The sequence below is a fragment of the Mustela erminea genome, chromosome 7, assembly GCF_009829155.1.
Source record: "Mustela erminea isolate mMusErm1 chromosome 7, mMusErm1.Pri, whole genome shotgun sequence".
In the NCBI taxonomy this organism is placed as follows: domain Eukaryota; kingdom Metazoa; phylum Chordata; class Mammalia; order Carnivora; family Mustelidae; genus Mustela; species Mustela erminea.
This window is the reverse complement of record NC_045620.1, coordinates 121,868,684-121,893,637: the sequence shown is the minus strand read 5'-3', so window position 1 is coordinate 121,893,637 and position 24,954 is coordinate 121,868,684. Positions and strand designations below refer to the sequence as shown.

The 24,954-nt window shown below is 42.5% G+C and overlaps 1 protein-coding gene across 6 annotated transcripts in view; it reads right to left on the bottom strand.

Annotated features, from left to right (window-relative positions):
• Window positions 1–1,952: 1,952 nt before the first annotated feature.
• Window positions 1,953–24,954, bottom strand: part of ASXL2 (ASXL transcriptional regulator 2) — a 130,653-nt gene continuing 107,651 nt past the window's right edge. For all 6 annotated transcript variants that reach the window (XM_032353110.1, XM_032353112.1, XM_032353111.1 and 3 more), the window contains 5 exons: window positions 20,614–20,777; window positions 16,496–16,592; window positions 14,225–14,330; window positions 10,677–11,394; window positions 1,953–6,987 (listed from right to left, as the gene is read on the bottom strand). In XM_032353110.1, coding sequence (XP_032209001.1) covers window positions 4,510–6,987; window positions 10,677–11,394; window positions 14,225–14,330; window positions 16,496–16,592; window positions 20,614–20,777 — 3,563 coding nt within the window. In that variant the 3' untranslated portion in view covers window positions 1,953–4,509. The remainder of the gene's footprint in view (window positions 6,988–10,676; window positions 11,395–14,224; window positions 14,331–16,495; window positions 16,593–20,613; window positions 20,778–24,954) is intronic.

Here is a 24,954-nt window from a genome sequence, read left to right as displayed (position 1 = left end):
GAAAGAAATGTGCTACCCTGAACTGTTTATCACCAAATCTCTCATTTTACTCTTCGGGACAATCTGCAGTAATCTTCCAACGGAAACATAAGGCAACGGCTGAGAGCCCTTCCCGCCCCGCTCTCAGATGGATGTCAGACCTCAAGATTCACCAAAAACTCCAAGGTTTTTATTTTCACTTTAATTATCTTTTACTTAATAATAAAATGAAAAATAAGAATATATGAATACATACAATCTATATACATATATTTATTGCAAATACTTAAAATTCTTATGTAAAATGATTTTTCTATATCTGTGAAAAAATATGACTTTTTAAATGGTGTTGACACCAACTTCTCTGTACATACCCTCAATTCCAATGTTAACAATTCCTTTAAAAAGGCAAAAGACACAAAAGTTTAGCATTTACCAAACCAGTCTGTACAAACCTTATAAGCCAGAAGGAAAAAAAATAGCTTGTGGTAAATAAGTCGATTTTCTTTTAAAATAAAAAATAAACTCCAAAACTATTCCCCTTATTGCATTTTTTTTGGAAATAATCTGAGTGTCTTTAGAGTAACTTCCTTTGTAATAATTTGTGCCTTAACAGTGAGGTCCTACATAAACATACCATATATGAGAAATCGAAGTCTTCCACTGTCACTTTTTACATAGATATTAAAATATATATTACTTAAAATATATTACTGGAAAGCTATTTTTAAAATTGATCTTTAATAGTTGTATCAAATGTAAAGCATTAAAAAAAATAAAGTAACCAAGAATCTATGAAGCTCTTACTTCAACTTTAGGAAATGTTTTACCTATTGTTCCCTTTCAATAGGTACGTAGGTATTGAAACATGGTAGGAAAAGATCCCTGCCCATCATCATGTTTCTCAGTCTCTTTGGACTATTCTATAAATTGAGCTGAAAACTACCGATGGCCAAGTATTTACTTAGCCCGTTGCTGCAATGCAACGGGGACTTCTCCCTCCTTGCTATGAAAAGCAACCTCTAGGTCCCAGAGAAACCCTGGCACTGCTCACTGATAAAGAGTTCTAGAAATAGTGGCGTAATGACCAGAGAAGACCCCCCTCATTATAACAAATCATTTCACCCAAGAGTTTTTTAAGGGCTCTAAGGCGGAGAAAGGCAAGAATAAACGATTAGGATGGTAACTGTCCAGTTATCAATATGTATGAATTTATACACCCTCCCCGGGAAGGCAATGAGGTCTTCCTTTGGCTATTTGAATGAGATAATTCCTAAAACCCCTACAGCTGGGTGCCTTGCCAGCCCATGCAAATATACTTCCCCTTCTCCAAGAAAAATGTCCCATTTGCCAGATCTTATTCTTAGAAATGTTACAGGGGATACCAAGGATAGTCTCGGTGTCTTGAACACGGGGGTTAAGGAATAGTAGGGCAAACCACCCCAGGTTGTTTAACAGGATGGAGAATTTTTATCAAATTTTTCTTTTTTTCAGATTCAGGGAGCCTTCTCTACTAGTAGACAACTCAGAACAGTCATTAAGACTGAGATGACATAGTTATTGTTAATGCTATCTCCCCAGGGTGACCTACAATGGAAGGTAGCGGAAGGCTCAGGCTCGAAAAGCATACCCTGGAGGCATAAGCATCAGGCATAATGCCTGACTAGTCACTGGAAATAGTGCAACTAAATGCCATTAAAAAAAAAAAAAAAAAAAAAGCTCAGCATTTATTAGCAACCTTTCGGATTGAGCTGAAAGGTAAAGCAACTCCGAAAACCTAAGACAAAAAAACTGCTTTAAAGATACCGGTGTACCATGCTCTCAATAATATGAAGATTTTTCTTGTTTCTACTGCTTCATTTTCAAAAGGGCCAGACTGTTAACGTGTTTGGATTGCTGCTGTTGTTTTTCTGCTCAGCTCTGAGAATGAATGACTTTCTACCTGAAACCACTGTTGTGAAACAAACAGGTTGTATTCAATTTACTACCAACCCTAGAGAACCCAGTCTCTCATTCGGTCAAGATTGAGGCAGTGTACCTAGCTGACAAATCCTGTTTTAGGGACATTCACAAATGCAAGTATTTTATTAGCTGAGTATTAGTTGTTAAAAGAATCTGGGGAATAATAATGCTTAGGACCGATCTGCAAGAGCCTGGTCAAGAAGAAGAGGCACGATACGGTTTGCTCTCCCAATGGACGTGAAAATCCCTGATCCCTCTCTTCCTCTCCTGGTTAGTCTGTCCAACCGCAGATTAGGGGAACCGCGGAGAGGCTTCCTATGACAGGAAAGGTGTAAAGAAGAAAGTTCACTTTGATCAATCCAAATTAGTAATTCACATTTAGCACAGCGTCAGTTCTGAAATACTCAGGCACTTCCAGCACAAAGACTAGCCCTCAGGCCTGGCACTGGCGTGGGGAGTGAAGAAGCTGAGCGTGGAGAGTTTTAACCAGCAATAATAGGTCCTTTTCGCCCCTGCCCCTGGATCTACCCCGAGTACTGAAAGTTTGGGGAACCGAACCATGTTTCTTTCTTACTGGATCGTGGCTAAAGAACTTACTCCTTATCCCAGGATCCTTGTAGCCTTCGTATTTTTTAGCTATGTGTGTGCTAGAAGAAAAAGGGAAGTTAGGAGGACATCCTATTGTCTTGGCTAAAACTAGAACAAATAATCTTGTATTTGCCTTGAGCCACAAAAAATAACAGAAGCAAAAACTGAAAACAGTTAAATAGTAGGTTTCTTATGGGGTTCAAAAGTATTAAAAGCATACAGGGGAAGAATGGGGAACAGAACGGGGACGAGCAAAGAGTATTACTGTCTACTTTCTCCTAATCTGGAATGTGATTTAGTAAATTTACACTGTTCTGCACTTGGCAAGTATCACATCCTGAACACTAAGCACAGCCGTAAGTGTACTAGGCTGCAGTAATATTCTTACTTTACACACTTGAAATCAGGAAACTTGAAATCAATATGCAAATGATGCACAATGACAATACCCAATTCTTCAATACCGAATTGTGGTAAACTGTAGATTCATTTTAATGTTCTTTAACCAGGACCTAAATGTATGTTCTCAAAAACTCTTCAGTCACTGGCGACAAGATTTAAAAAACAACAAAGGAAAACCAAAAAGAACCAACAAAAACAAGCAACAAACTTTGGAGTTAATTTCTCTTCCTTTCTAGATGTTCCCTTAACCATTTACTGAAGCCCTTTACATTAGAGATTCCTAGTGCATAGACAGCAGTAATCTAAAACAGAGGATATGTTTTTTAGAACAGGAGAAGTGTCTAACTTTTACTCTGTGTGTGTGTACATACGTGCACACATTGTGTTCAAAGTAGTATCTAGTAAGATCACTCCATACTCCTCAGATGCCTGGGAGGTCAAAACAGGCTTAACAGAACAGGCAAATGTGGCAACAAGGAGCTTTCCCTCCTGCACAACAGTGGACTACAGACCGTGAGGGAACAGGGTTGGGCAAGAAGAGGAAAAAAGAGGCTACCTTGCTTCTAGTGTTAAAATCGTTTTCCGAAATTCTTTATGTTCAGTTTCTGCACTTTTTGAGGCCCTGCCCAACCAAACGCACAGTTCAAATCACCCTGTCACTAACACTCTTTGCTCCTGCTCTCCTAGCATGCCCCCCACCACCCCCGCGTTTGTAAGCGCCCGTGACTGAGTTCCTGGATGTTACTGCTAGAACTGCTGCCCTGCACAGGCCCCGCTAACAGCAGGGGCCAGGGTGTGGGGGCACATACCCATCCTGGGCCACATTCACGTTCTCAGGGCAGGGCAGGGGGCCTTGAGGGCGGGGCGCCCTCAATTCTTGTGGGGGACATGAATTGCAAGCAGAGAGCTTGGCGACAGTACTCGTTTGTGGAAGCCAAGAACCAGGTCAAGAGCTTTCAGAGTCTGAATTACTAACCTGTAAAATTAAAACAGTATCAAAAATTTGAACTTAAGAGGTTCTGTTTAAGGTAAAGGGATGGAGTAAACCCTGAATCCAAATCCCACCAAGGCTGAATAATCTTATGTAAAGCCTGCAGTCAGCCCGACATGACATAATCAGCTTGAATGGTCATTTCTCCAGACCATTCCTTCATTCCTTCCTTTCCCTGGCCTCTTAGGAAAGGGAGAGAAGAGAGACCGCTTCCTTTAACCATGCATGGCATTAAACTTTTCTCAGAGTCACGTGAAGCAGAACATAAATCTGAATTCAAATACATCATTACCTAAATACTTGGGAAAACAATGTTAAAACAAAATGTGACATATTTACATGATTTCGTAAGTGCAAACTTGTCACAAATTCACGAAGTCTTGCTTGACCTAGACTTACTATACAAGGTGCTCTTCCTCTACAATGTAAGATCTGTACTCTGTATTCCTGATTAAGTAACATTTGTCTCTTAAGACAACTGAAACCTACTTATTTATTTCTGTGATTCCGAAAGGACGCAAAAGACCCCACATCTCATCAATCCTTCCCTCCCTGCCTCCTCCCCAAGTATCCTCTTTCTAGTCTTGTTACCGAACGACAAGGCAAGAGACACAAAGTTTCGAGGGGCCAATGCAATCGTCGTGGCAGAACGCTCCACACCCCTTGCACATGATCATGGCTTTCAATCGGCAGTAACATTTCGAAGGTGTGTCCTCTATGCTGTTCTCTTCTGAAAAGGCCTGAACCGGAATGGTCTGGCCGTGGCTGCTGGGATTCATCGCTTGGCTAGCAGGGATGGTAGTGACAGTCACCGAAAAGGACATGACATCGCCTACGTTGCTGGCCACCTGGCTACAGTCCGGCATCCCCGGGACAGCAGAGTTATGGTCCATGTCGGACGAGGTGGAGACATTGATCATGCCTCTGTAGCTTGGCCCGATCTGGCTGGGGCTTCCGTACAGCTTCGGGGTCTGCAGCGGTGGGAGGAGGAGAGGCTGATGGGTAGGACTGTCTGCGGTCGGAGGAAGGGCAGTCGAACTAAAAAGCTCAGGGCTGCTACGCATCGTCTTGCCTCTCACCGCATGGGCCATCTGTTTCTGGGCGGCCTGAATAAAATCTCTGGCTAGCGTCTTTTCATCAAATGTCTGGCCCCTCGTGAACAGGTAACTCTCCTTGCGTAACGTGGTCTGCTCGTGCACAGGTGTCTCCGCCTTCACGTTCTTTTTTGCCAAACAATCACTGGCGGACAGGGCTTCTCTGCTGTGGGTTCCCGAACTTGCTTCACACTTGCCAGGACCCTGGGCAGCCTGGGACTCCTCCTTCACCATGATGGCTTCTTGCTCGTCACCAGAACTTTCCTCGTCGGTATCTTCTTTGCCGCTGCTGCTATCTCCGGTGGCATTTTTACAGTCTGTGTATCCCATTTTCAAGGCCTCTGTGGGGCTACTTAGACACAAACGGTCTTCGGGGTTTACAGAATGGGTCCTCCTCAAGCTCTCTGAACCCCGGCCATAGGTGGAAATGTTAAGTAAGTAGTGACCTGCCATTGCAGGCTTCGATGTCCTTCTGCCAGCAAAACCCAGCATGAACCTCTGGCTTGTGGAGATGTCTTCTAACGGGAAACCTGAGTGAGTGAAGTTGAACTGGGAGGGCTGCACAAATGGGAGAACGTTCTGCCTCCGAACCCTCTGGATGAGAGTCTGAAGGATCTGATCTTGGGTGGCTTTGCTGAGTCCTTCCTGGTACTGGTGTGCGTCGATGCTAGAGTCCCTCAGGTCCTTACCTGAAAAGAGCTGAAGGGGTCTTGGAACCTGGGGGAGCTGCGTACTTGGCAAGGCTTTACCCAGCTGCTGCAGAGCCGGGAGGCACTGCCTCTCGCTACCTTCCTCTCTGCTGCTGTTTTCGGCGGCGCCGCTGCCTGTGAACACTGCTGCCCCCGGCTCCTCTTTCGTGGCCAGTGGAACAGTTTTCATTTCAACTTTGGTGAGAGGTTTAGGCAGAATTTGCTCCATGGGAACATCCTTGCCCTGAAGCAGCTGAGTGACCAAAGGGTTATTCGCGGGGATACTAGAGCTTGGCCTTGACAGGGGTCCATTCAAATTTGAAGACGTTCCTGGAGTTTTAAGGCTAGAAGCTACTGGCAAAGTGCTCGAGGATGGAGCCGATCCCGTCGGTGCTACACTTACACTGACCTGGGGTACAGGAAGCTTTTCTAAAGTGGCTGCGGTCAATAAAGATGTTAAAGGAGAGGGAGGCACAGCTGTTGAAGCGCCAGCAGATGTCTCTGCTGAGGCCGAAGGGTCTGGCACATTCCTACCAGAACCTGCACTGGGCTCGACGGTGCCATCGGCAGCAAAACGAACAGGCGAGGCACCTGAGCGGACAGCAGGCTCTGTGGGCGCAGAGGGCGCGGTCTCCTGCCGGCAGGTCCCGGGAGCTTGCAGGTGGGTGAGAGAGGCCACCACGGCCGCTGCCCCCGGGGGATTCAGCCTTTCGTTCGTCAGCTGCCCTACAGCTGCTGAGGGGGCGTCAGTGCGGGCTGGAGAGGGGACGCTTGCGCGCGCTCCCCCACCGGCAGCTGCTGGAGGCCCTGAGGGGGCTTGCTGTAGTTGTGCTCCAGAGACACGAGGAGGCTGTGCCTGGTCTGGGCTCTTGGTCTCAGACTGGGGCTGAGTCTCTGGACCACAGGGTAAAAGCTCTCTCGTACCTCCCCTGCTTCCAGTTCCTGCCAATTCCAGTGTGGGGCCCTTTCCAGGTTCGCGGCCTCTGTCTGAGTCTGGACTCCCTCCTCCAGCAGTTTTCCTGTCACCTCCCTCTCCTGGACCTTGTCCGCCCCCGGGGCCAGGTCCCGGAATGGTCCCTCCAACGGCGGCGGCAGCAGCGGCAGCGGCAGCGGCGGCGGCGGCGGCAGCCCTCTGTGCTTTGACCAGCTGGGCTTTTGCTTTGATGTCTGCGAGAGTTCTGGCTCCTGTTCTGTTAGGACTAGTGATGGAGACTGGAAAACGAGCCCTGGGAGAGACCTGCGATGTAGGAAAAGGCATGGGGGAGATTCTGGAGACCGGGATCTGAAAGGAGGAGGGAGAGAAAAACCCGGAGCTTAGTTTTCATCGACAAGAAAAACACAACTTCCAGAACACTTAAATTGTGCCAGGAACCACTGCACACCAGTGACACAAATGGGAGGTCCATGGCCGAGAGACCTAAGAGTGGAGACAGCAACGCGACTGTGCCCCTAGGGTCCTTCCACCTCCTCTCCTGGGGCCAAAGCCTCTCGTCCCTTGACACCCTCCCCACCCCGAATCCCTATGCCTCTTTTCTCAACACAACTCCCTTCTCCTGGCATTGCTACTCAACGACAGCTTATTACTTAAGGTTCAGACCTCCCAGGGTATTTGCACTTTCGCATGCGTGCGTGAGAGAAGCAGCATACAGCACTGCACCACTGTCTTTTTCTTCTTAGCTCTCCTGCTAAGCTGCGAGGAAAATTCTTGCTCTCTTCTGCTCTATGCACATCCACACATGCACACTTAACCAGAGAAGCTGAGTTAGCTCAATGACAGAGGTGTCTAGATAGCACTGGAAGGTAGACATGTGGGATCCACAGATGTACCCCACTCCGTCCATCCACACGAAGGGAGTATAGACAGAACGTATATAATGTTCGCCACAGTCATTTTCACCCGTGGCTGCCGTTATACTTACTTGGGGAGCTGTTTAAAAATAAATGTGCTCTGGGTCCTCTCCCAAAACTGACAAATTAGAACTCTAGAGAAAATATACACTTCTGAAACACTTCCTGGAAACTCTGCTACATCACCGAGTTTGAAACCACTGATTTTCACAGCATAAAATACTGTAGCTGAAAGGACTCTGACTCCTGTCTGAAACAATACTTTGGAAGCTATCAGACTTAAATGAGAATGCATCAAAGCCTGGACTCTTCTAGTAAGTTGTCAGAATTTAAAGGAGCAAATAACTGTGACAGATGTTACAGGGCATTTAATTAAAAAACAAAAAGAAATTAAGCCAAAGGGCTCTAAGAAAATGCATGTTATCCTTCCGGAAGTCCTTAAATTAAGAATAATAAAGTCACTAAAAATTTTTCATTATTTGCAATATCCATTTCTCAAAAGGTCAGTAGTCCTGAGAAACAGATTCTCTGTCACGCAGAAGTCAGAGCTATGGGATCATGTCACAGCTGGCACAGTCCACACATCTCACATCAGGACATGTACCTAATCTCTTAGCACTGAATCGCTTTTACATCTAACTGCACAGTATTTCAGAAGCTACCAACAGAGGGAAAGAAGCAAATGTTGCCCCTTGGTAATGTCTCCTGTAGATAGCTCTACAACCTGTTTATGTTGTCTGGGCACTGGTAACAAATAAACAAGAAGCCCTACCCTGGTAAAGCAAGGTCGATTTTCTTCATGTATCCTGAAAAGATGGGGCGCCTGAGTGGCTCAGTTGGTTAAGTCCCTGCCTTCAGCACGGGTCATGATCTCAGAGTCATGGGATGGATCCCCACGTTGGGTTCCCTGCTCCCTGGAGAACCTGCTTCTCCCTCTCCCCCACCACCCCCCACCCGGCTCCCATTCCCACTTGTTAGCTCTCCCTCGCTCTTTCTCTCAAATAAATAAACAAAATCTTAATAAAATAGAACAGATGCATACCAAATAGGAAACACCGTTTTCCATCTCTCTATACGTACTATGGTATAGACATCCATGTTATAACATGTAAGTGCATACATATGCATGTATATAACATATATACACACATATAACATTTATAATAAGATTTTATTTTTCTACTTAAGTTTTGGTTAGAAGATTTTGCTCTGTTATAAATTACATTAAGTTTTGTCTAAGAACATAGTAGGATTTGATGGGGTGCCTGGGTGGCTCAGATGACTAAGCATCTGCCTTTGCCTCAGGTCACCATCCCAGGGTCCTGGGATTGAGCCCTACATTGAGATCCCTGCTCTGCAGGAAGCCTGCTTCTCCCTCTCCCAATCCCCCTGCTTGTGTTCCCTCTCTCGCTGTGTCTCTGTCTAATAAATAAAATCTTTAAAAAGAAAAAAAAAAAGAAACAAAGAAAGTGGAATTTGAGATACAGGTCTAAGGGAAGAGTTATTAAAGCAACTTCTGGTAAAAAGTATTCTGCAGGGGGGAGGAGGGTGTAAGGAAGAAGAAGAAAACAAAAGAAAGGGAAAAAACAGTAACAATAACACGTCATGGTGGACTTTAATTTTCAGTGTGGGGCCTCTCTGGATTAGGGAAGCAGACCAAGCAGGATGTAAGTCAGTCTCTATAAAGATGAGGAAATAGAAATGACACATCTCACAGTATCATCTATATTAAGTAAAACCTAAAATGTAATTCAACTCTCAGGTCTGCACAGAAGTTCTGACTGACACTCATTACAGAAAGGTTTCTAATATTTTTGTAACAGTAAGAGTGGGGGATAAAAGAATTGTAAAGTGATTTTCATTAAAAATCACAATGTCTTCACAGACCTGTACCCCTGGGGATAAAAATATATGTTTATAAAAAATAAAAAATTAAAGAAAAAAAAATCACAATCTCTGGCAAAGCATGCAAAGTATGTTAATGGTGGAAAAGTGGCAAACATTTTTTTTTTTAAAAAGGGAGATTCCTAAGTGCATAAATCTTAAAATTAAAAAGTAATGAGAATGTCATACAGTTAGCAATTAAGAAGCAACACGAGAGAAAAAAAGATAGTAAATTAAATGGGTCAAGTACTAGCAACTGAATGTCTCTAAGGAATATTATCTGATGGAACTAGCTTTGGTTCATCTAAGTTAAATAAAAAAGAGGGAAAAAGTATTTCTATGTGGCTTTTTTTTCTATTTATATTTCTAACGTGAGTGAATACTACCCAATGTCTGGGCTGACAGTAGACACAACAGTATTAATAAACACCACTAATAAAAACTTATTAATATATACTATTTACTAAGTGAAAAAATGAACTGCAAACTGATCTTAAGCACAAGCCCAAGTATTAGTAAACCTTTAGGTCAGAAGTAAAAATGTGTTTGGGCTTTAAAGGGCTCACTACTGGTTAGATGCACTCTTGTATACTTAGATAAGGACACCGCTTTATGAATGTGAAATATTTGCTAAGTAGCAACAGAATGCTAACATGAAAGTCAGGGACAAAGCCTTAGCGGCAGAGCTTAGCAAGGCTAGTCTACCTTACTGATGTCCCTCAAGTAACCAGCAGTGACTCACAGCAGCCACACAGGTTTTCTTTAAGAGGGGGGAACTAAAGGTAGTTCTAGAGCCAAAGAACATCCAATCTGTTATGGCAATAAGAAAAGGACCAAGGTACACTTAAAATGTCATGGCTCTTGCTACAAAGATCTCTTGATCACACCAAGGGCTTCCTTCTGTTTATTATTATATTTCTTGTTTTGTCACATGAGACAGAATAATGTCCACAACTATCTTAAGAGTGGCCAGCCAGGAGGATGGGTGGAGGTGGTCCACGTTAGTTAGATATCCAGGAACTTTCCTTACTACCAAAACACTAATAAAGATCTGTAGGAATGCAGTTCTAAATGCCTGTATAGTCATAATTTTTGTTCATGTAAGAACGCAGTTACGTGCTTATCAAATATATACAACTGCTTCTGTGTTAAAAATACCACGAATGACTTGGTATTAAGTAAGACCAGAAACTTAGTGTTCAGACACTTTCTCTTTTTCAATCCTTCCCTCTCTCTTACCTTGAGAGGTGGTACTCTTCGCACCTGGATCCTGTCCCCTCTACTGAGAAAGGGCTGTGGCGAGACTTGAAATGGCTGCTGGTGCTGGCGATTCTCCGTGACACGTGGCCTCTTCTCCCAGCTCACGGGGCCCTCTTCTTGGATGCAAGACTTCCTCTTGAGGCTTTCTGGGCTGTGATCAACTGGGGCCGATGGAGGGTCTTTTGCTGCGATCTCCTGTGAACCAGTTTCTGCCATGGGCTTCATTACCGGTTTTTCCACCCCGGGACTCTTGGGTTTGTTTGGGGACGTAACTAAAGCTTCTTGGCCTTCATCTTTGTTGTAACTAGGAGCTGTTGTGGTGAGATGATTCTCTTTCTCAGACTCCTGTTCAGCAGAGGCAACTGGCTTCTGCTCCAAGAAACTGTCATCCTTTGGGCACTGGATGGGGAGAATGCTGCTAAGCTCTTGCGTATTGCTTGCTGAGGGAAGCAGGGGCTCTGTGGATTTGGGGTTTGGTTGCACCGTATCTTGGCTTTCATGCTCTTCTTTTCTTACTGGGGATGGCATTTGCACCATTTCTTCTTTTGACCCTAACTGGGGAATTCCTGGGACAACACTGACAGGCGAGGCCTCTGATGGAAGCATGGATTTTGGTTGCTCAGCTGGGGTTTTCTTTACTTTGAGATCGCTGGGTGAGGCTGTCAATTTCTTTGAATCCTCAAGGCTCAAACCAGAACTAAAAGGTGGAAGAAAAAAATATCCTAGTTGAGAAATGGCCCATGTTTAGTATTAGGAGATAATAGTATATGGCAATGCCTGGAAGAAACCCTGACACAGAGTAGCTTTTCCTCCTATATCATCACCATTATTATGATTAGTGAAGCTCTGGATCTCAAGTGTTTGGAGGCAAAACCTGGCTCTGATACACACATGTGACATTAAGTCAGTCACTAGTCTGTTGTATCTCAGTTTCCTCATCATATACGGAGGTTCATTACTTTGTATTATTGGTGTGATTAACTTAATGCATATAAAGTACTTAGAACAGTACCTAGCACATATTAAAGCTTGATACTATTAATTGTCATTATTATTTATCCTTATAAAAGGGGCTAGCACGTCTAGAGGCAAGCATCACAGACTACCCACGAAGGAAGTGAAAGAAGGCCGAGACCCACGCACCCTCATCAACTCTGCTCTGTAGCACCTGCAGAAAGGACGGCCCAAGAAGTCTACGGGCCCCTGAGGAGACAGGAGGAGGTGGCTGTCAATGTTTTCCAGAGGTTGAAAATTAGAACTCTGGAATTTCTGGACGCCCATTTACACTTCACTTAGTATAGTTCCATAATGCTGAGACCAATGACTCTGAGCTGTCCTAGGAGTGATGGTAAAATGGGACTTCCACAGTGTGGCCCCATTAGAATTAGGCTACTCAGCAGAGGTCATCAGAGACCCCTTGTAGTCTTTCAGCACATTGTATAAACAGGCAAAGGCAGGAGACCCTCTTTGGTGACTTCAAATGATCAGTACTGCACCTCTGAGATAGAGTGGCTAACAACAAAAATAGACAAAAACAAACAAACAAACAAAAAAACACAAAAAACAGTCCTCCCGTAAATACTGGCCAAAAAAAGGTACAGATGAAAACAGAAAGACCCCAAAACTGCTACAATGCTCTATCTGCCTACAGAGGGAATGTACAATATCTACGGAGTGACATCTGTGACAAGAGTCTAATGGAAATACCATCATTTCTGTAGAAAGGCTCAAAACTCATACCAAGAGTGTAGAAATATCAATATATGAGACTCTTTTTTAAGACCAACATGGGGTTCAAACACACAATCCAAATATTAAGAGTTGCACACTCAGGGGCGTCCGAGTGGCTCAGTCGTTAAGCGTCTGCCTTTGGGTAAGGTCATGATCCCAGAATCCTGGGATCAAGCCCCGCGTCAGGCTCCCTGCTCAGCAGGAGGCCTGCTTTCTCCCTCTCCCACTCGCCCTGTTTGTGTTGCCCCTCTTACTAAGCCTCCCTCTGTCAAATAAATAAATAAAATCTTAAAAAAAAAAAAAAAAAAAAAGAGTTGCACACTCTACCAACTTAGCCAGCCAGGCGAGCCCATACGAGAGACTCTTAACCACAAAAGGAACCACTTCCTACGTAACCATAAAGAGGATCGATGAACTACTGGGAGATAAGAAAAAGAGTCAGTAGTTGTCAAACTGTGGTTACAGAGTGTCCTTAAAGTCTGCCATTAGGTATGCAGAAGACAAGGGAGACAAACCAGTAACTCTCTGGATGTTCAATTCTACCTCAAACAACGGAGCTCCACTGTCATCTATTTAAATGCCCCCATTAACATTTTAGTTAGATTTTTCTTTAAAGATTTTATTTATTTATTTGACAGACAGAGATCACAAGTAGGCAGAGAAGCAGGCAGAAAAACAGGGGGACGCAGGCTCCCTGCTGAGCAGAGAGCCCGCTGTGGGGCTCGATCCCAGCACCCTGGGATCATGACCTGAGCCAAAGGCAGCAGCTTAACTGACTGAGCAGCCCAGGTGCCCCTACTTAGATTTTTTATTAGGAAAATAAATCCCCTTGAGATTTTATTAGGAAAATCATCTTCTTGAGAACAGAGTTTGTATCTTCATGCAGCTATGAAGACCTGCCAGAGTGCTTTCTAAAGAGAAGAGGCTGTTTATTGATGCCCTGGGTGTAATGATTCATATTACGGGATTCCTAGAACTCCTTGGTGATTCTAGATGAACTACCATCTCGTGGGATAATTAACTATTAGAAAAAACTTCAGTGTTCTTTTAACTTATAAACTTACTGGAAGAACCATTCAGACTATTCAAAGAAAGGGACTCCAATTCGAGATAATAATGTTTAAATGAAACATCCCACCCACAACGGTAACGTGTCAAGAATCAAGTAACCCAATTTTGTACATCCGTGATTCATAAAAAGAAAAAAATATCTTGGTTAAGAAGAATTGGTTAAGAAGAAAAATGCGCAGGTTAAGCATCTGCCTTTGGCTCAGGTCACGATCCCAGGGGATCCCTGGTCCTGGGATCAAGCCCCGTGGCAGGCTCCCTGCTCAGTGTGGAGTCTGCTTCTCCCTCTCCCTCTGCCTCCTCCTCCCTCCTCATGCTCTGTCTCTGTCTCTCATTCTCTCTGTAAGATAAATAAATAAAATCTTTTTTTAAAAAAAGAAAAAGGGGCACCTGGGTGGCTCAGTGGGTTAAGCCTCTGCCTTCGGCTCAGGTCATGATCCCAGGGGCCTGGGATCGAGTCCCGAGTTGGGCTCTCTGCTCAGCAGGGAGCCTGCTTCTCCTCATCTCTCTCTCTGTCTGTCTCTCTGCCTATTTGTGATCTCTCTCTCTGTCAAATAAATAAATAAAATCTTAAAAAAAAAAAGAAAGAAAGAAAGAAAGAAAAAATCTGGTATAATAATAGAAGGAAATTGAGGACTAGAATTTCTGCAAAGGTACTTAAAATGAAACACTGTGTGACACATATGTAGGAATTCACATTTGGTTTATAGAACCTGTCTTGGTATTACCTCTGACCATAGTAGCTTTCAAAGAATTGTTCTTTCCATGGCTCTACTTTTTTCTCCTTCTCAATCTCTTGGCGAATTCTCACCTGCATCTCAGGTGTAAACTCACCTGTAATGTAAAAAAGGGAAAAAAAGGATATTCAACAAAAATATGCTTTTTTAAACTTTTAAATATTTGTAAAAAACTGGTGCAGGAGTCAGAATACTATCATGTGTAAGTTAGAGAAATTTCCCCCAATTCCTCACTGGAAAGAAGCCCCTAGAAGCCACTGGGGGACATCCAGTGCTTACACACCACCGTGAGCAGTTGCCAGTGCTCAGCTGAGGCCACCTGTGCCTTTCCTCTGGGCTCTCTTACAGCACCTCCCTCCTGCTCCAAACATCATACTCCCTACAGATTTATCACTAACCTTGAATTTGTCATTTCTTAAAGAGTCACATGGTTTCAGTAAATAATACCATTGGGCATTCTGTAATTTTAAAGTTCTGCTTCCCTTAGGCAAGTTGTATTTTGTGCCTTTTGTCTCGTACTGCATAATGAACAGCTGTGACCCGGGACCCAGCTTCCAGGCAGCCGAGGTTCCACTAAAACGGCAGGGAGTTATCTGGGAGTGGTCAGTTTTCTAACTGCTCCAGAAACTATACCGTTCTAGCGCCCTGGCATAAGGCACTGAACATGCCAATGACCGCCCCGCTCTGAATATGACATTTATTTGCATACACCACCAACTACCTCCATCCCTGCCACTCCGACAGCAGAGGACACCTGAATCTCTTGGGTAGGCCCTCTTCAAACTGTGGCTCAGAAAGCCTGCTCTTTTTTATACTCTAATACCCAGGACATCAAGGAAAAATAGATAGAAATGGCAGTGTTCAAGTTTAGGTTTCTTCAGGGTAAAAGAATAGAGAGGAAAAGTGTTGAAGGACATAGTCCTGGGCACGGGAGTAGAAAAGAGGACTTTGCCTGTCAGAATCTAACCCAGAACTACTTTTTCAGGGAGTCTACTGTATACGAGAGAATGAGGAATAAAACATACTGACTTCTGTTCACATGTGTACAGTGTTCAAAGTTTTTGCTGCTCATAAAATACGATCATATGACTAGGCACAACAGTGACTGCTCATATGCAAAAAGAGAAAAGAAAAAGAAAAAGAGAAAAAAAAAGAAACACTGATAACAATCAAAGTACCACTGATGACATTACCGACTTTAAAAAACTGGGTAGTGGGGGAGCCGGGGGCGCGAGCGCCTGGGTGAGTCCTGATTTTGGCTAAGGTCATGATCTCAGCGTCCAGAGATCAAGCCCTGCTTCCAGCTCTGCACTGAGCCTAGAGCCTGCTTAAGATTCTTTCTGTCCCTCTGTCTCCCTCCCTCTTACTACTGTTTGGTCTCTCTTTCTCTCAAAAACAAAACAAACGAAACAAACAAACAAACAAACAAAAAATGGGGAGTTAGGCAGGGCAAAAATCCTTCATCAAATTATTCTTAAAGAAAGGTAATAGTAATGCGTATGTTTTAAAGTGTTTATGTGACTGCAGTTCAGGAAAAAAAAAAGGGGTCTTTGCTCAAGGAAATCTTTAAGAGACAGGACCAGAGTAATCAGTGAGAAAGCATCTCTACACAGAATTGCTTCCCCCCACCCTGCCCAAAAACCACAGGAAGGCAAACGTCAACATTGCAGTCAACAACACAGAGGTTAATTAGTTGGTCAAGTAACTCTAAATGCTACTGATCTGACAAAATGTCAGCAAGGAGTAGCATTCCTAATGCTCTCCTTACAAGTGTATTCATTTTAAAGCTTCTCACAGTTGTTTTAGGCTATGTCTTGGTACACCTTCATGTGACCTTCCAAGTGTTAGTTTGTATTCCACGTGTACTGAAAAACAAACATAAGAGAACACTGTAACTCTAATTCTGTACTCTGCTTATTAAAATTTCAATTCCTAGGCATTCACCTAGAATTACTGAATCAAAATCTTTAGGAAGAGGGACTAAAAATCTATTTTTTTAGTTTCCCTAAATTCAAAGGTGACTTTGAATTCTTGAAGAAACATTGCTAGACTCCACTTGGAGCCAGGCCTGGTTACATAGGATCCAGACAAAAGTCAGTATAGGGTTCCACACAAGATAGCTAGTTCTATGCTACGGAAACATCCTATCCTTAGCCTACTAAAATTGCTCAAAAACTCGCCGAGGCACAGAGGTGCCAACATGCCCTCATAGTAGCTCCAAGTACATACACACTCTAGGAGGCACAAAGTTTGAACATTTACCTTCTGAGAGTCTTTCCTTCCAGCCTTGGGCTGCTGAAGTGAAGAACTCATTGTTAAGGGCTGAGCCATTTAACTTCATCAGACCATCTGGACCAACCTGGGACAAAGAACAAGCCAAGAGAAGCTTACAAAGAAAGCCAAATACATCATGTGGAATTGTACTTTCTTTCATTTTAGAGAAGAAAATGTATATACATTTAATTTTATAGAAACCTGACTATATCATCCTGGATACTTAATGTGTCACATTTTCTAATAAATTTCTTTCCTGTTTACCTCTCCTCCCTTCTTTCAATTCCATTCCCCATTAAGTATACTCAAAGAATTGGGGTGCCTGGGTGGCTCAGTTGGTTAAGCAACTGCCTTTGGCTCAGGTCATGATCCTGGAGTCCCGGAATCTAGTCCCGCATCGGTCTGCCTGCTCGGCAGGGAGTCTGCTTCTCCCTCTGACCCTTCCCATTCTCATGCTCTCTCTCTCTCTCTCAAATAAATAAAATCTTAAAAAAAAAAAAAAAAAGTATACTCAAAGAATCATCTGCAAACAAATAAATCTACATGTAAGAAGGTTTCTCCCTGGGAGGTTTATTATTTCTCTTATAAAACTGTGACCAAGCTTTGAATCTTCTTTTTCTCACGTAACACACTGGGGAAGTCTCTCCAAGTCGACCGGCAGAGTGTTCGCTCCTTCGTAGCAGCCGCACATGTTTCACGGCAGGCACGCACCTCAATTCATCCCCCAGTTCCGTAATCATAAACACACACCTTGTTTCCAGTACTTTCCCATAATCAACCAAGCTGCAGTAAGCATTCTGGCAAAGATAAATACACTAGAGCTTTTACTTCTGTGGAATAAACTCTAAAAGCAACGAAATATCTGTGTCTATAACTAGGTATTATTAGATTATTTTCCAAAAAGGCTACAACAATTCATATTTCTATCTGAAATATAAGAGTGTACTCTTTGTCCTGTGAACAATATACATTAACGAGACTATTTAATTTCTGCCATTCTAATGGGTTTAAAAAATGGTAAAAATTTCCTTTATCTTGACTACTGGAGTTTTGTTCACCTTTTTGCATATTTATTAAATATTTAGATTTGCCATCTTGTGAAATGCTTATCATTATGTATATTTTTCCAAAAGGCTACTTATTTTTTTTTTAAGGCTACTTATTTTTATTATCAATTTGTGAGGATCCCTTACATACTATTCATAGTAAAACTGTCACATCTGCAAAAAATACTTTCTCTCATTTATCTGCCTAGGGACTTGATTTGTGGTATCTTGCCAAAAGGTTTTAAGACTCTTTCTATTAAAGATTTTAGATTTCCTATCATGGTTTAGAACCATAAATCTTACTTAAGGACATAAAACACAGATCTAAAAAAGATTTAGACAGAAAAGTTGAGTAAAATTGCCATTCTCCCCACAGGTAATATCGACATTCCAATCAGAACCCCTACGCAGAGCTGTCATTAACAAAATGATTTTCAAGTTCATAAGGAAAAAACAAGAAAAACCACCTTTCCAATTATTAAACATACCACATACGAAGCCACTGCAGTTGAAAGTCTTATTACTAACACTTGAAGGAACAAAGAAACAAGTGGAAGATGAGAGAGTATGATAAACACACACCGCTTATAACTGAACAGAATACATAATGAAGATGGGATTTCGAACTGTGAGAAAAAGATGGCTGTATCAAATACGTAGTGGTGAAACAAGAGGCTATTAATAAGCAGAAAATACAGTTGAACCCCGATTTCAGAGCAATACAAAAAAGAAATCCTAGGTAGATTAAAAATTTAAATGTAACCCGTAAGTCAAAAACAATTTTTTCAGAGAACATTTAAGTAACTACTGGGACATCCTAGCAACTGAGGAACTCTTCCCCACCAGCCTCACTTTCTATACCTATCAGGGCCCACATTATCTGCCCCCACCCCTACTCCCGCCCAGCTCTAGAGCAGAAACTGGTGAACTTTTCCTGTCAAAGGAGCAACTGCAAGTATTTGAGGCTCTGAAAGGCCATAGGCCCTCTGCTGCCACTACTTCACATATGCCACTGCTGTACGAACACAGCTCTATGCCACATGTAAACTAATGCCAGTGACCATATGTCGATAAAACTTTATTCACAAAAACAGGCAGTGGGCTAAAACTGGCCCAAGTTTGCTGACTGTTGACTTGTTCTCTAGAAAGTGGGCAGAGGGGTGACAGTTTCCCCTGTAAAACAGGGGACCTCTGCTTGAATGGTCCAGAAACGAGCAAGTTACTCCATCATAAGTCAGTCCATTTCAACAGCTACAGCTGTTTAAAAAAATGTTATTTTAACTTCACATCTGCTTTCTGGAGAAACAAGTTTAGCTGTTTCCTATGACAGATCTTTAAATATATCTAGATAGGTGCTTTAATCCATTCCCCTCCGTATTCTTTTCTCTGGTCTAAATTATGTCTTTTTACTTCATGGCTGGGCACTCAGACAATGAAAGATGTTTAAGTAAATTTTAAGTAAAGATGTTTAAGTTTTCGATGTTCCATCCTAGTAATAACCAGGATTCTACAAGCATCCTAAATTGCATTGGACAGTGAAGTTGACTGGAGCTCCATACTTCTAGACATAAGGACGTTGTTTCTCAAATTACCATGTGTTCTCACCATACTCAAAAAAGGCCAAGTAATGTCCTATTAAGAACTTGCCACCAGCCTGAACTCCATGGGAAATTGAATAGATAAATTATAAAGTCCCTTTTCATTCTAGAATTTTATGTGGCAATCCTTCCTCTGAGAGAGGATAAGGGCCATTAGTCAAAAGACCATTCTAAGAAACCTACAATAGAGTTCATAGGCCTTTAGTTAGGTCCGAGCATATTCCTAACCTAATAACCTGAGCCTTTAAAAAAAGATGAGAGCAAACCCCAATGAGAAGTTCTTTAAAAACTTTGCAGAAATCTCAGCCTCCTAACTTGTTCAAACCAAAAGGTGGGCATCCCCAAAGCTGTAATTTCCCCCAGGAAGTTTTAAGGAGGGAGAAGCAGTAGCCGGGAAGGAGCAGCTCTACTTTCTTCTTTACCCCACTGCTGGTAGTGTAGCTGACTTACTTGGTCTCCGGGGAAATGGAATCTAACCTGCTTTCCTATGTGCTGACTCACATCATTACGCTACTGAAACTAACATCAGTACAGTTTAATAGAAAGATGATATTCTGAGTTAGAAATATTTTATTTTTGACACAGACAATTAGCTAAGATGAGTTGTATACCTTACTCTTCTTTAATCTCTTACCACAAACCAGGGTATAAATTTCGTTTTCATACTGTTAGCTTGGGAAAATGCCTCTCTTTCATCTTGTTTTTAAAATTAGGAAATGAGGGGAGAGCCCATCAGGTTACTTCGAACAGAGTATGTGTTTGGAAATAATAAAAAAAACCTTTAGAATTAAATAAACCTCAGAAAATCATAATAATTCTATCTTCCTTTTGTAGAGGAGGAAACAGATGATCAGAAGGGGGAGTGACTTGCTAGTCACTCTTTCCTTGATAAAAGCTAAAATCTCAGATCTTGACCTTATTACTAACCACTCTTAATCTCTCTGGTCCCTACCCAGAGATACCAAATACCTTTGGTATTTCTTCTAGCTATCTTTTTTTAAAGAGTATGAACTATATTCAGTTTTGAAAGTTCTCAATTATGAAGGCAATAAATGTTTTTGTTTTTTAAAAAATCTAACAAAAGAATGAAATAATTAACATTCTTACTCTCTTAAAAAAAATCCATTCAAAAAATCCTTGTTCAAGGTCTTAGGCAAGACAACTCTTCCTCTTCGACTGTATTCACTGAATACCTCACTTTCTAATATGATAACTACATGAAGTTTATTCCATGATCTTGACATTCTGATAAGAGTTTTTTTTCTTTCTAAGACTTACAGGGCAAAACTATTACAAATACTTACATAAAAATGTTCTTATTTCTTGTTTTAGCACCTTTGATGCCACTTCTTTATAAGTATATATAAAAAGCTATTTTAAAAGTTTTAAGGAGTGCTAAAGGGGATGTGAAGAAAGCTTCAGAAGGGTTTCTGAGAACTGCTTATGCGTGAAAATAACACACCTGTCGATCCACCTCTGGAAGCAGTAGAAGAAGGCGCTGCTGGCAGTCTCCAGGAAGGACGGAAAAGGTGTGCTTGTTGATCAGCGCCCGAAGGTTTGTATTCACCAGAATGGAGTCTGGGGTCTCAACATCAATTTCAGCACATTTAGTCCTTTTCATTTGCCCTACAAAACAGGGGGAAAGAATCATTTGGGCCTCCTTTACATTCCTTTCTATTTTAAGTATAGCTTACACTGCAGTGCAAAAAAATCACAATTGTAACTACTTTAAATATCACACTGTGAAGAAGGAACACTTAAAAGGGTTTTAGAAATTTCTTCTTCTTTTTTTTTTTTTTAAGATTTTATTTATTTATTTGACAGAGAGAGAGATTACAAGTAGGCAGAGAGGCAGGCAGAGAGAGAGAGGAGGAAGCAGGCTCCCTGCCGAGCAGAGAGCCCGATGCGGGACTCGATCCCAGGACCCTGAGATCATGACCTGAGCCGAAGGCAGCGGCTTAACCCACTGAGCCACCCAGGCGCCCTAGAAATTTCTTCTAAGACGAACAAAAGCAAGGCATGACACATACACAAAATTATCAAAAAAAATCCAGAGGCGCCTGGGTAGCTCAGCGAGTTAGGACCTCTGCCTCCGGCTCAGGTCATGATCTCAGGGTCCTGGGATCCAGTCCAACATCAGGCTCTCTGCTCAGCGGGGAGCCTGCTTCCTCCTCTCTCTCTGCCTGCCTCTCTGCCTACTGGTGATCTCTGTCTGTCAAATAAGTAAATAAAAATATTTAAAAAAAGAAATACAGAAAAATTCAAATCTATATATATCATCCTGAGATCTGTTTTCCTTTGACATCGGAATTTTTTCATCAATTTTAATTCTGATTACCTAAAAATGTTATAACTGTAGAGCTTAGTGGTTTCAAGAAACCTGGTCACTATCAAAAGGTTACAGTCATGACAAAAAATATTATAAACAAAAGACTAACTTGCCAAAAACATTTGCAAATCCTGACAAAACTTTACAATTCTTCATATTAAAAGTGCAACTAAGGGGGCGCCTGGGTGGCTCAGTGGGTTAAGCCACTGCTTTCGGCTCGGGTCGTGATCTCAGGGTCCTGGGATCGAGTCCCGCATTGGGCTCTCTGCTCAGCAGGGAGCTTGCTTCCTTCTCTCTCTCTCTCTGCCTGCCTCTCAGTGTACTTGTGATTTCTCTCTGTCAAATAAATAAATAAAATCTTAAAAAAAAAAAAAAGTGCATCTAGGGGTGCCTGGGTGGTTCAGTGGGTTAAAGCCTCTGCCTTCGGCTCAAGTCATGATCTCAGGGTCCTGGGATCTAGCCCTGCACAGGGCTCTCTGCTCAGCAGGGAGCCTGCTTCCTCCCCTCTCTCTCTCAGCCTGCCTCTCTGCCTACTTGTTATCTGCCAAATAAATAAATAAATAAATAAATAAATCAATGAATAAATGCATGCATGCATGCATCTAGGGGCACCTGGGTGGTTCAGTAGGTTAAGTGTCTGTCTTCAGCTCAGGTGATGATCTCAAAGTCCTGGGACAGAGCCCCACATGCACTCCCTGCTCAGTGGGAGGTCTGCTTCTCCCTCTCCCTCTGTGCTTCCCCCACCCCACCGTGGCTTGTACACTCTCTCTTTCTGCCTCTCTCTCAAATAAATAAATAAAATTTTTAAAAATAAATTAATAAATGTGCATCCACATGGGGTGCCTGGCTGACTCAGTTGGTAGAACATGAGACTCTTCATCTCTGGGTTGTTGAGTTCAAGCCCCACACTAAGCATAAAGCTTACTTTAAATTAATAAACAGACTGGTAGATATTTTTTAAAAAGTTAAAGGGCATCTATAAATCAACATGGAAAAGAAATATTACCATGAGAAAAATGAGCACAGGTAATTAATAGTTGGCTAACCATAAACAAATCCTACAGCATTAGTATTTTTTTTTTTGAGGATTTTATTTATTTATTCAACAGACAGAGATCACAAGTACACAGAAAGGCGGGCGGAGGGGGTAGGGGGAGAAGCAGGCTCCCCACTGTGCAGAGAGCCCGATGCAGGGCTCGATCCCAGGCCCCTAAGATCATGACGTGAGTCGAAGGCAGAGGCTTTAACTCACTGAGCCACCCAAGCCCCCAAAATTTTTTTAAATGCCCATTAAACCAATGAACACTTTTGTCTATCAAAATGGCAGATACTGCAATATAATGATGAAGCTACACACAGAAAAAGCAAAGACAATTATCAAATACTGCTGATGTGTCCCAAATTAATATAATCTTACTGGAAGAAAATTTATAACAGATGGCAAAATTTAATTGCAAGGAATCTAAGATCCAGAAATTTCATGTTTAGAAATACATGCACAAAGCTACACAATCCTGGATGTGGATAACCTCTGCTCCTGGTTGAAGGTGAAACAAAAGTAATCTCTCCTAAGAGGAAAGAATTTCCCTTAAGTTAGGCCCATAGGATCTTACAATTAAAATCCAGCACTATCTCACACAGAGACTGCCCTGACAAACCACCAGACATTCTACCATGGCAGAGTCAATAGAAACCAAAAATAAAAGGTTTAGTCCTAAAAGTACTGCTACCACTGAAACTGTCAAACATAAAATACTGAACAGTGCAGAATGAAATGATTAAAGAAATAAAGCATGTGACTGTAAAAATGGGGATAAAATAATCAGGAATGAAAACAATCAGGTCTCAGTAAATTCCACATAATGATCAGTAACAGCAGCACTAACCACTTCTAGAAGCTTCACTAGTGCCGGGCATTATTCTAAACACTGATAGGTGTTCACTCACTTATTTTTCACATAACCCTAGGAAGTGAGACGCTACTACTGTACATTTCACAGATCAAGAAAATGAGGCTCAGACCTGGTAACTTGCCCAAAATTGTACTGCTAAGTTAGAGTGCAGGAATTCGAACCCAGCACTGGGGCTTCGGACTGTTTTTATCACTGTATAGAGGAAGAGCCATCATAAACAGCATGAACTCTGACTACTAAGTATTTAAGTTAAGGGTTCATAACACAAACATAAAATACATACATATTTTCTAAAGACCTTATTTTTCTTTTAAGATTTTATTTATTTACTTGACAGAGATCACAAGTACGCAGAGAGGCAGGCAGAGAGAGAGGAAGAAGCAGGCTCCCTGCAGAGCAGAGAGGCCAATGCGGGGCTCGATCCCAGGACCCTGGGACCATGACCTGAGCCGAAGGCAGAGGCTTAAACCACTGAGCCACCCAGGTACCCCTAAAGATCTCATTATTAAGTAATCTCTACACCCACTGTGAGGCTTAAACCCACAACCCTGAGACCAAGAATCACATACTCCATACACCGAACCAGTCAGGTGCTCCCAAATCCCAATATGTATCTTTAAATTTTTTATTTAAATTCAATTTAATTAACATACTGGATTATCAGTTTCAGAGGTAGAATTTAGTGATTCATCAATTGCATACAACACCCAGTGCTCATAACATCAAGTGCCCTCTTTAATAGGCAGAGAGAGAGAAGGGGAAGCAGGCTCCCTGCTGAGCAGAGAGCCCGATGCTGGGCTCGATCCCAGTATCCCGTGATCATGACCTGAACCAACGGCAGAGGCTCTAACCCAATGAGCCACCCAGGTGCCCTATCTCTTTCTTTTTAAAAAGCTGCACTATACATGCAGCATGATTCATTTAATTACACACCCACCCATAGGTGGTTATCATTTTTTATTTGCATGAACAATTCTACAAAGGTTCCAGGGAATGAGAATAGCACCCTAGTTCTGCTCTCCCATATGACTGATGAAATGATAGTGTCAGCAATCCTTGAACAGTTTTCACTATTTGTGCATTCATTCTGTATATCCACATCGGAATCAAACTTTAATTAAAAAAAAAGATGAGGGCGCCTGGATGGCTCAGTGGGTTAAGCTGCTGCCTTCAGCTCAGGTCATGATCTCAGGATCCTGGGATCGAGCCCCTGCATCCAGCTCTTTGCTCAGCAGGGAGCCTGCTTCTCTGTCTCTGCCTGACTCTCTGCCTACTTGTGATCTCTTCTCTGTCAACCCCTGAGTTGGTCTGTGAGCTCAGTGGGGAGTCTGCTTGAGATTCTCTTCCTCTTCCTCTGCCCTGCCTTCTTGTGCAGGTTCTTGCTCACTCACTTGCCCCCTCCCACCCTCGCTCCCTCTTCCCCCACCTCTCTCTGAAATAAATAAATAAATACTTAAAAAAAAAAAAAAATAAGGGGACCTGGGTGGCTCAGGGGATTGGGCCTCTGCCTTCGGCTCAGGCCATGATCTCAGGGTCCTGGGATAGAGCCCCGCATCGGACT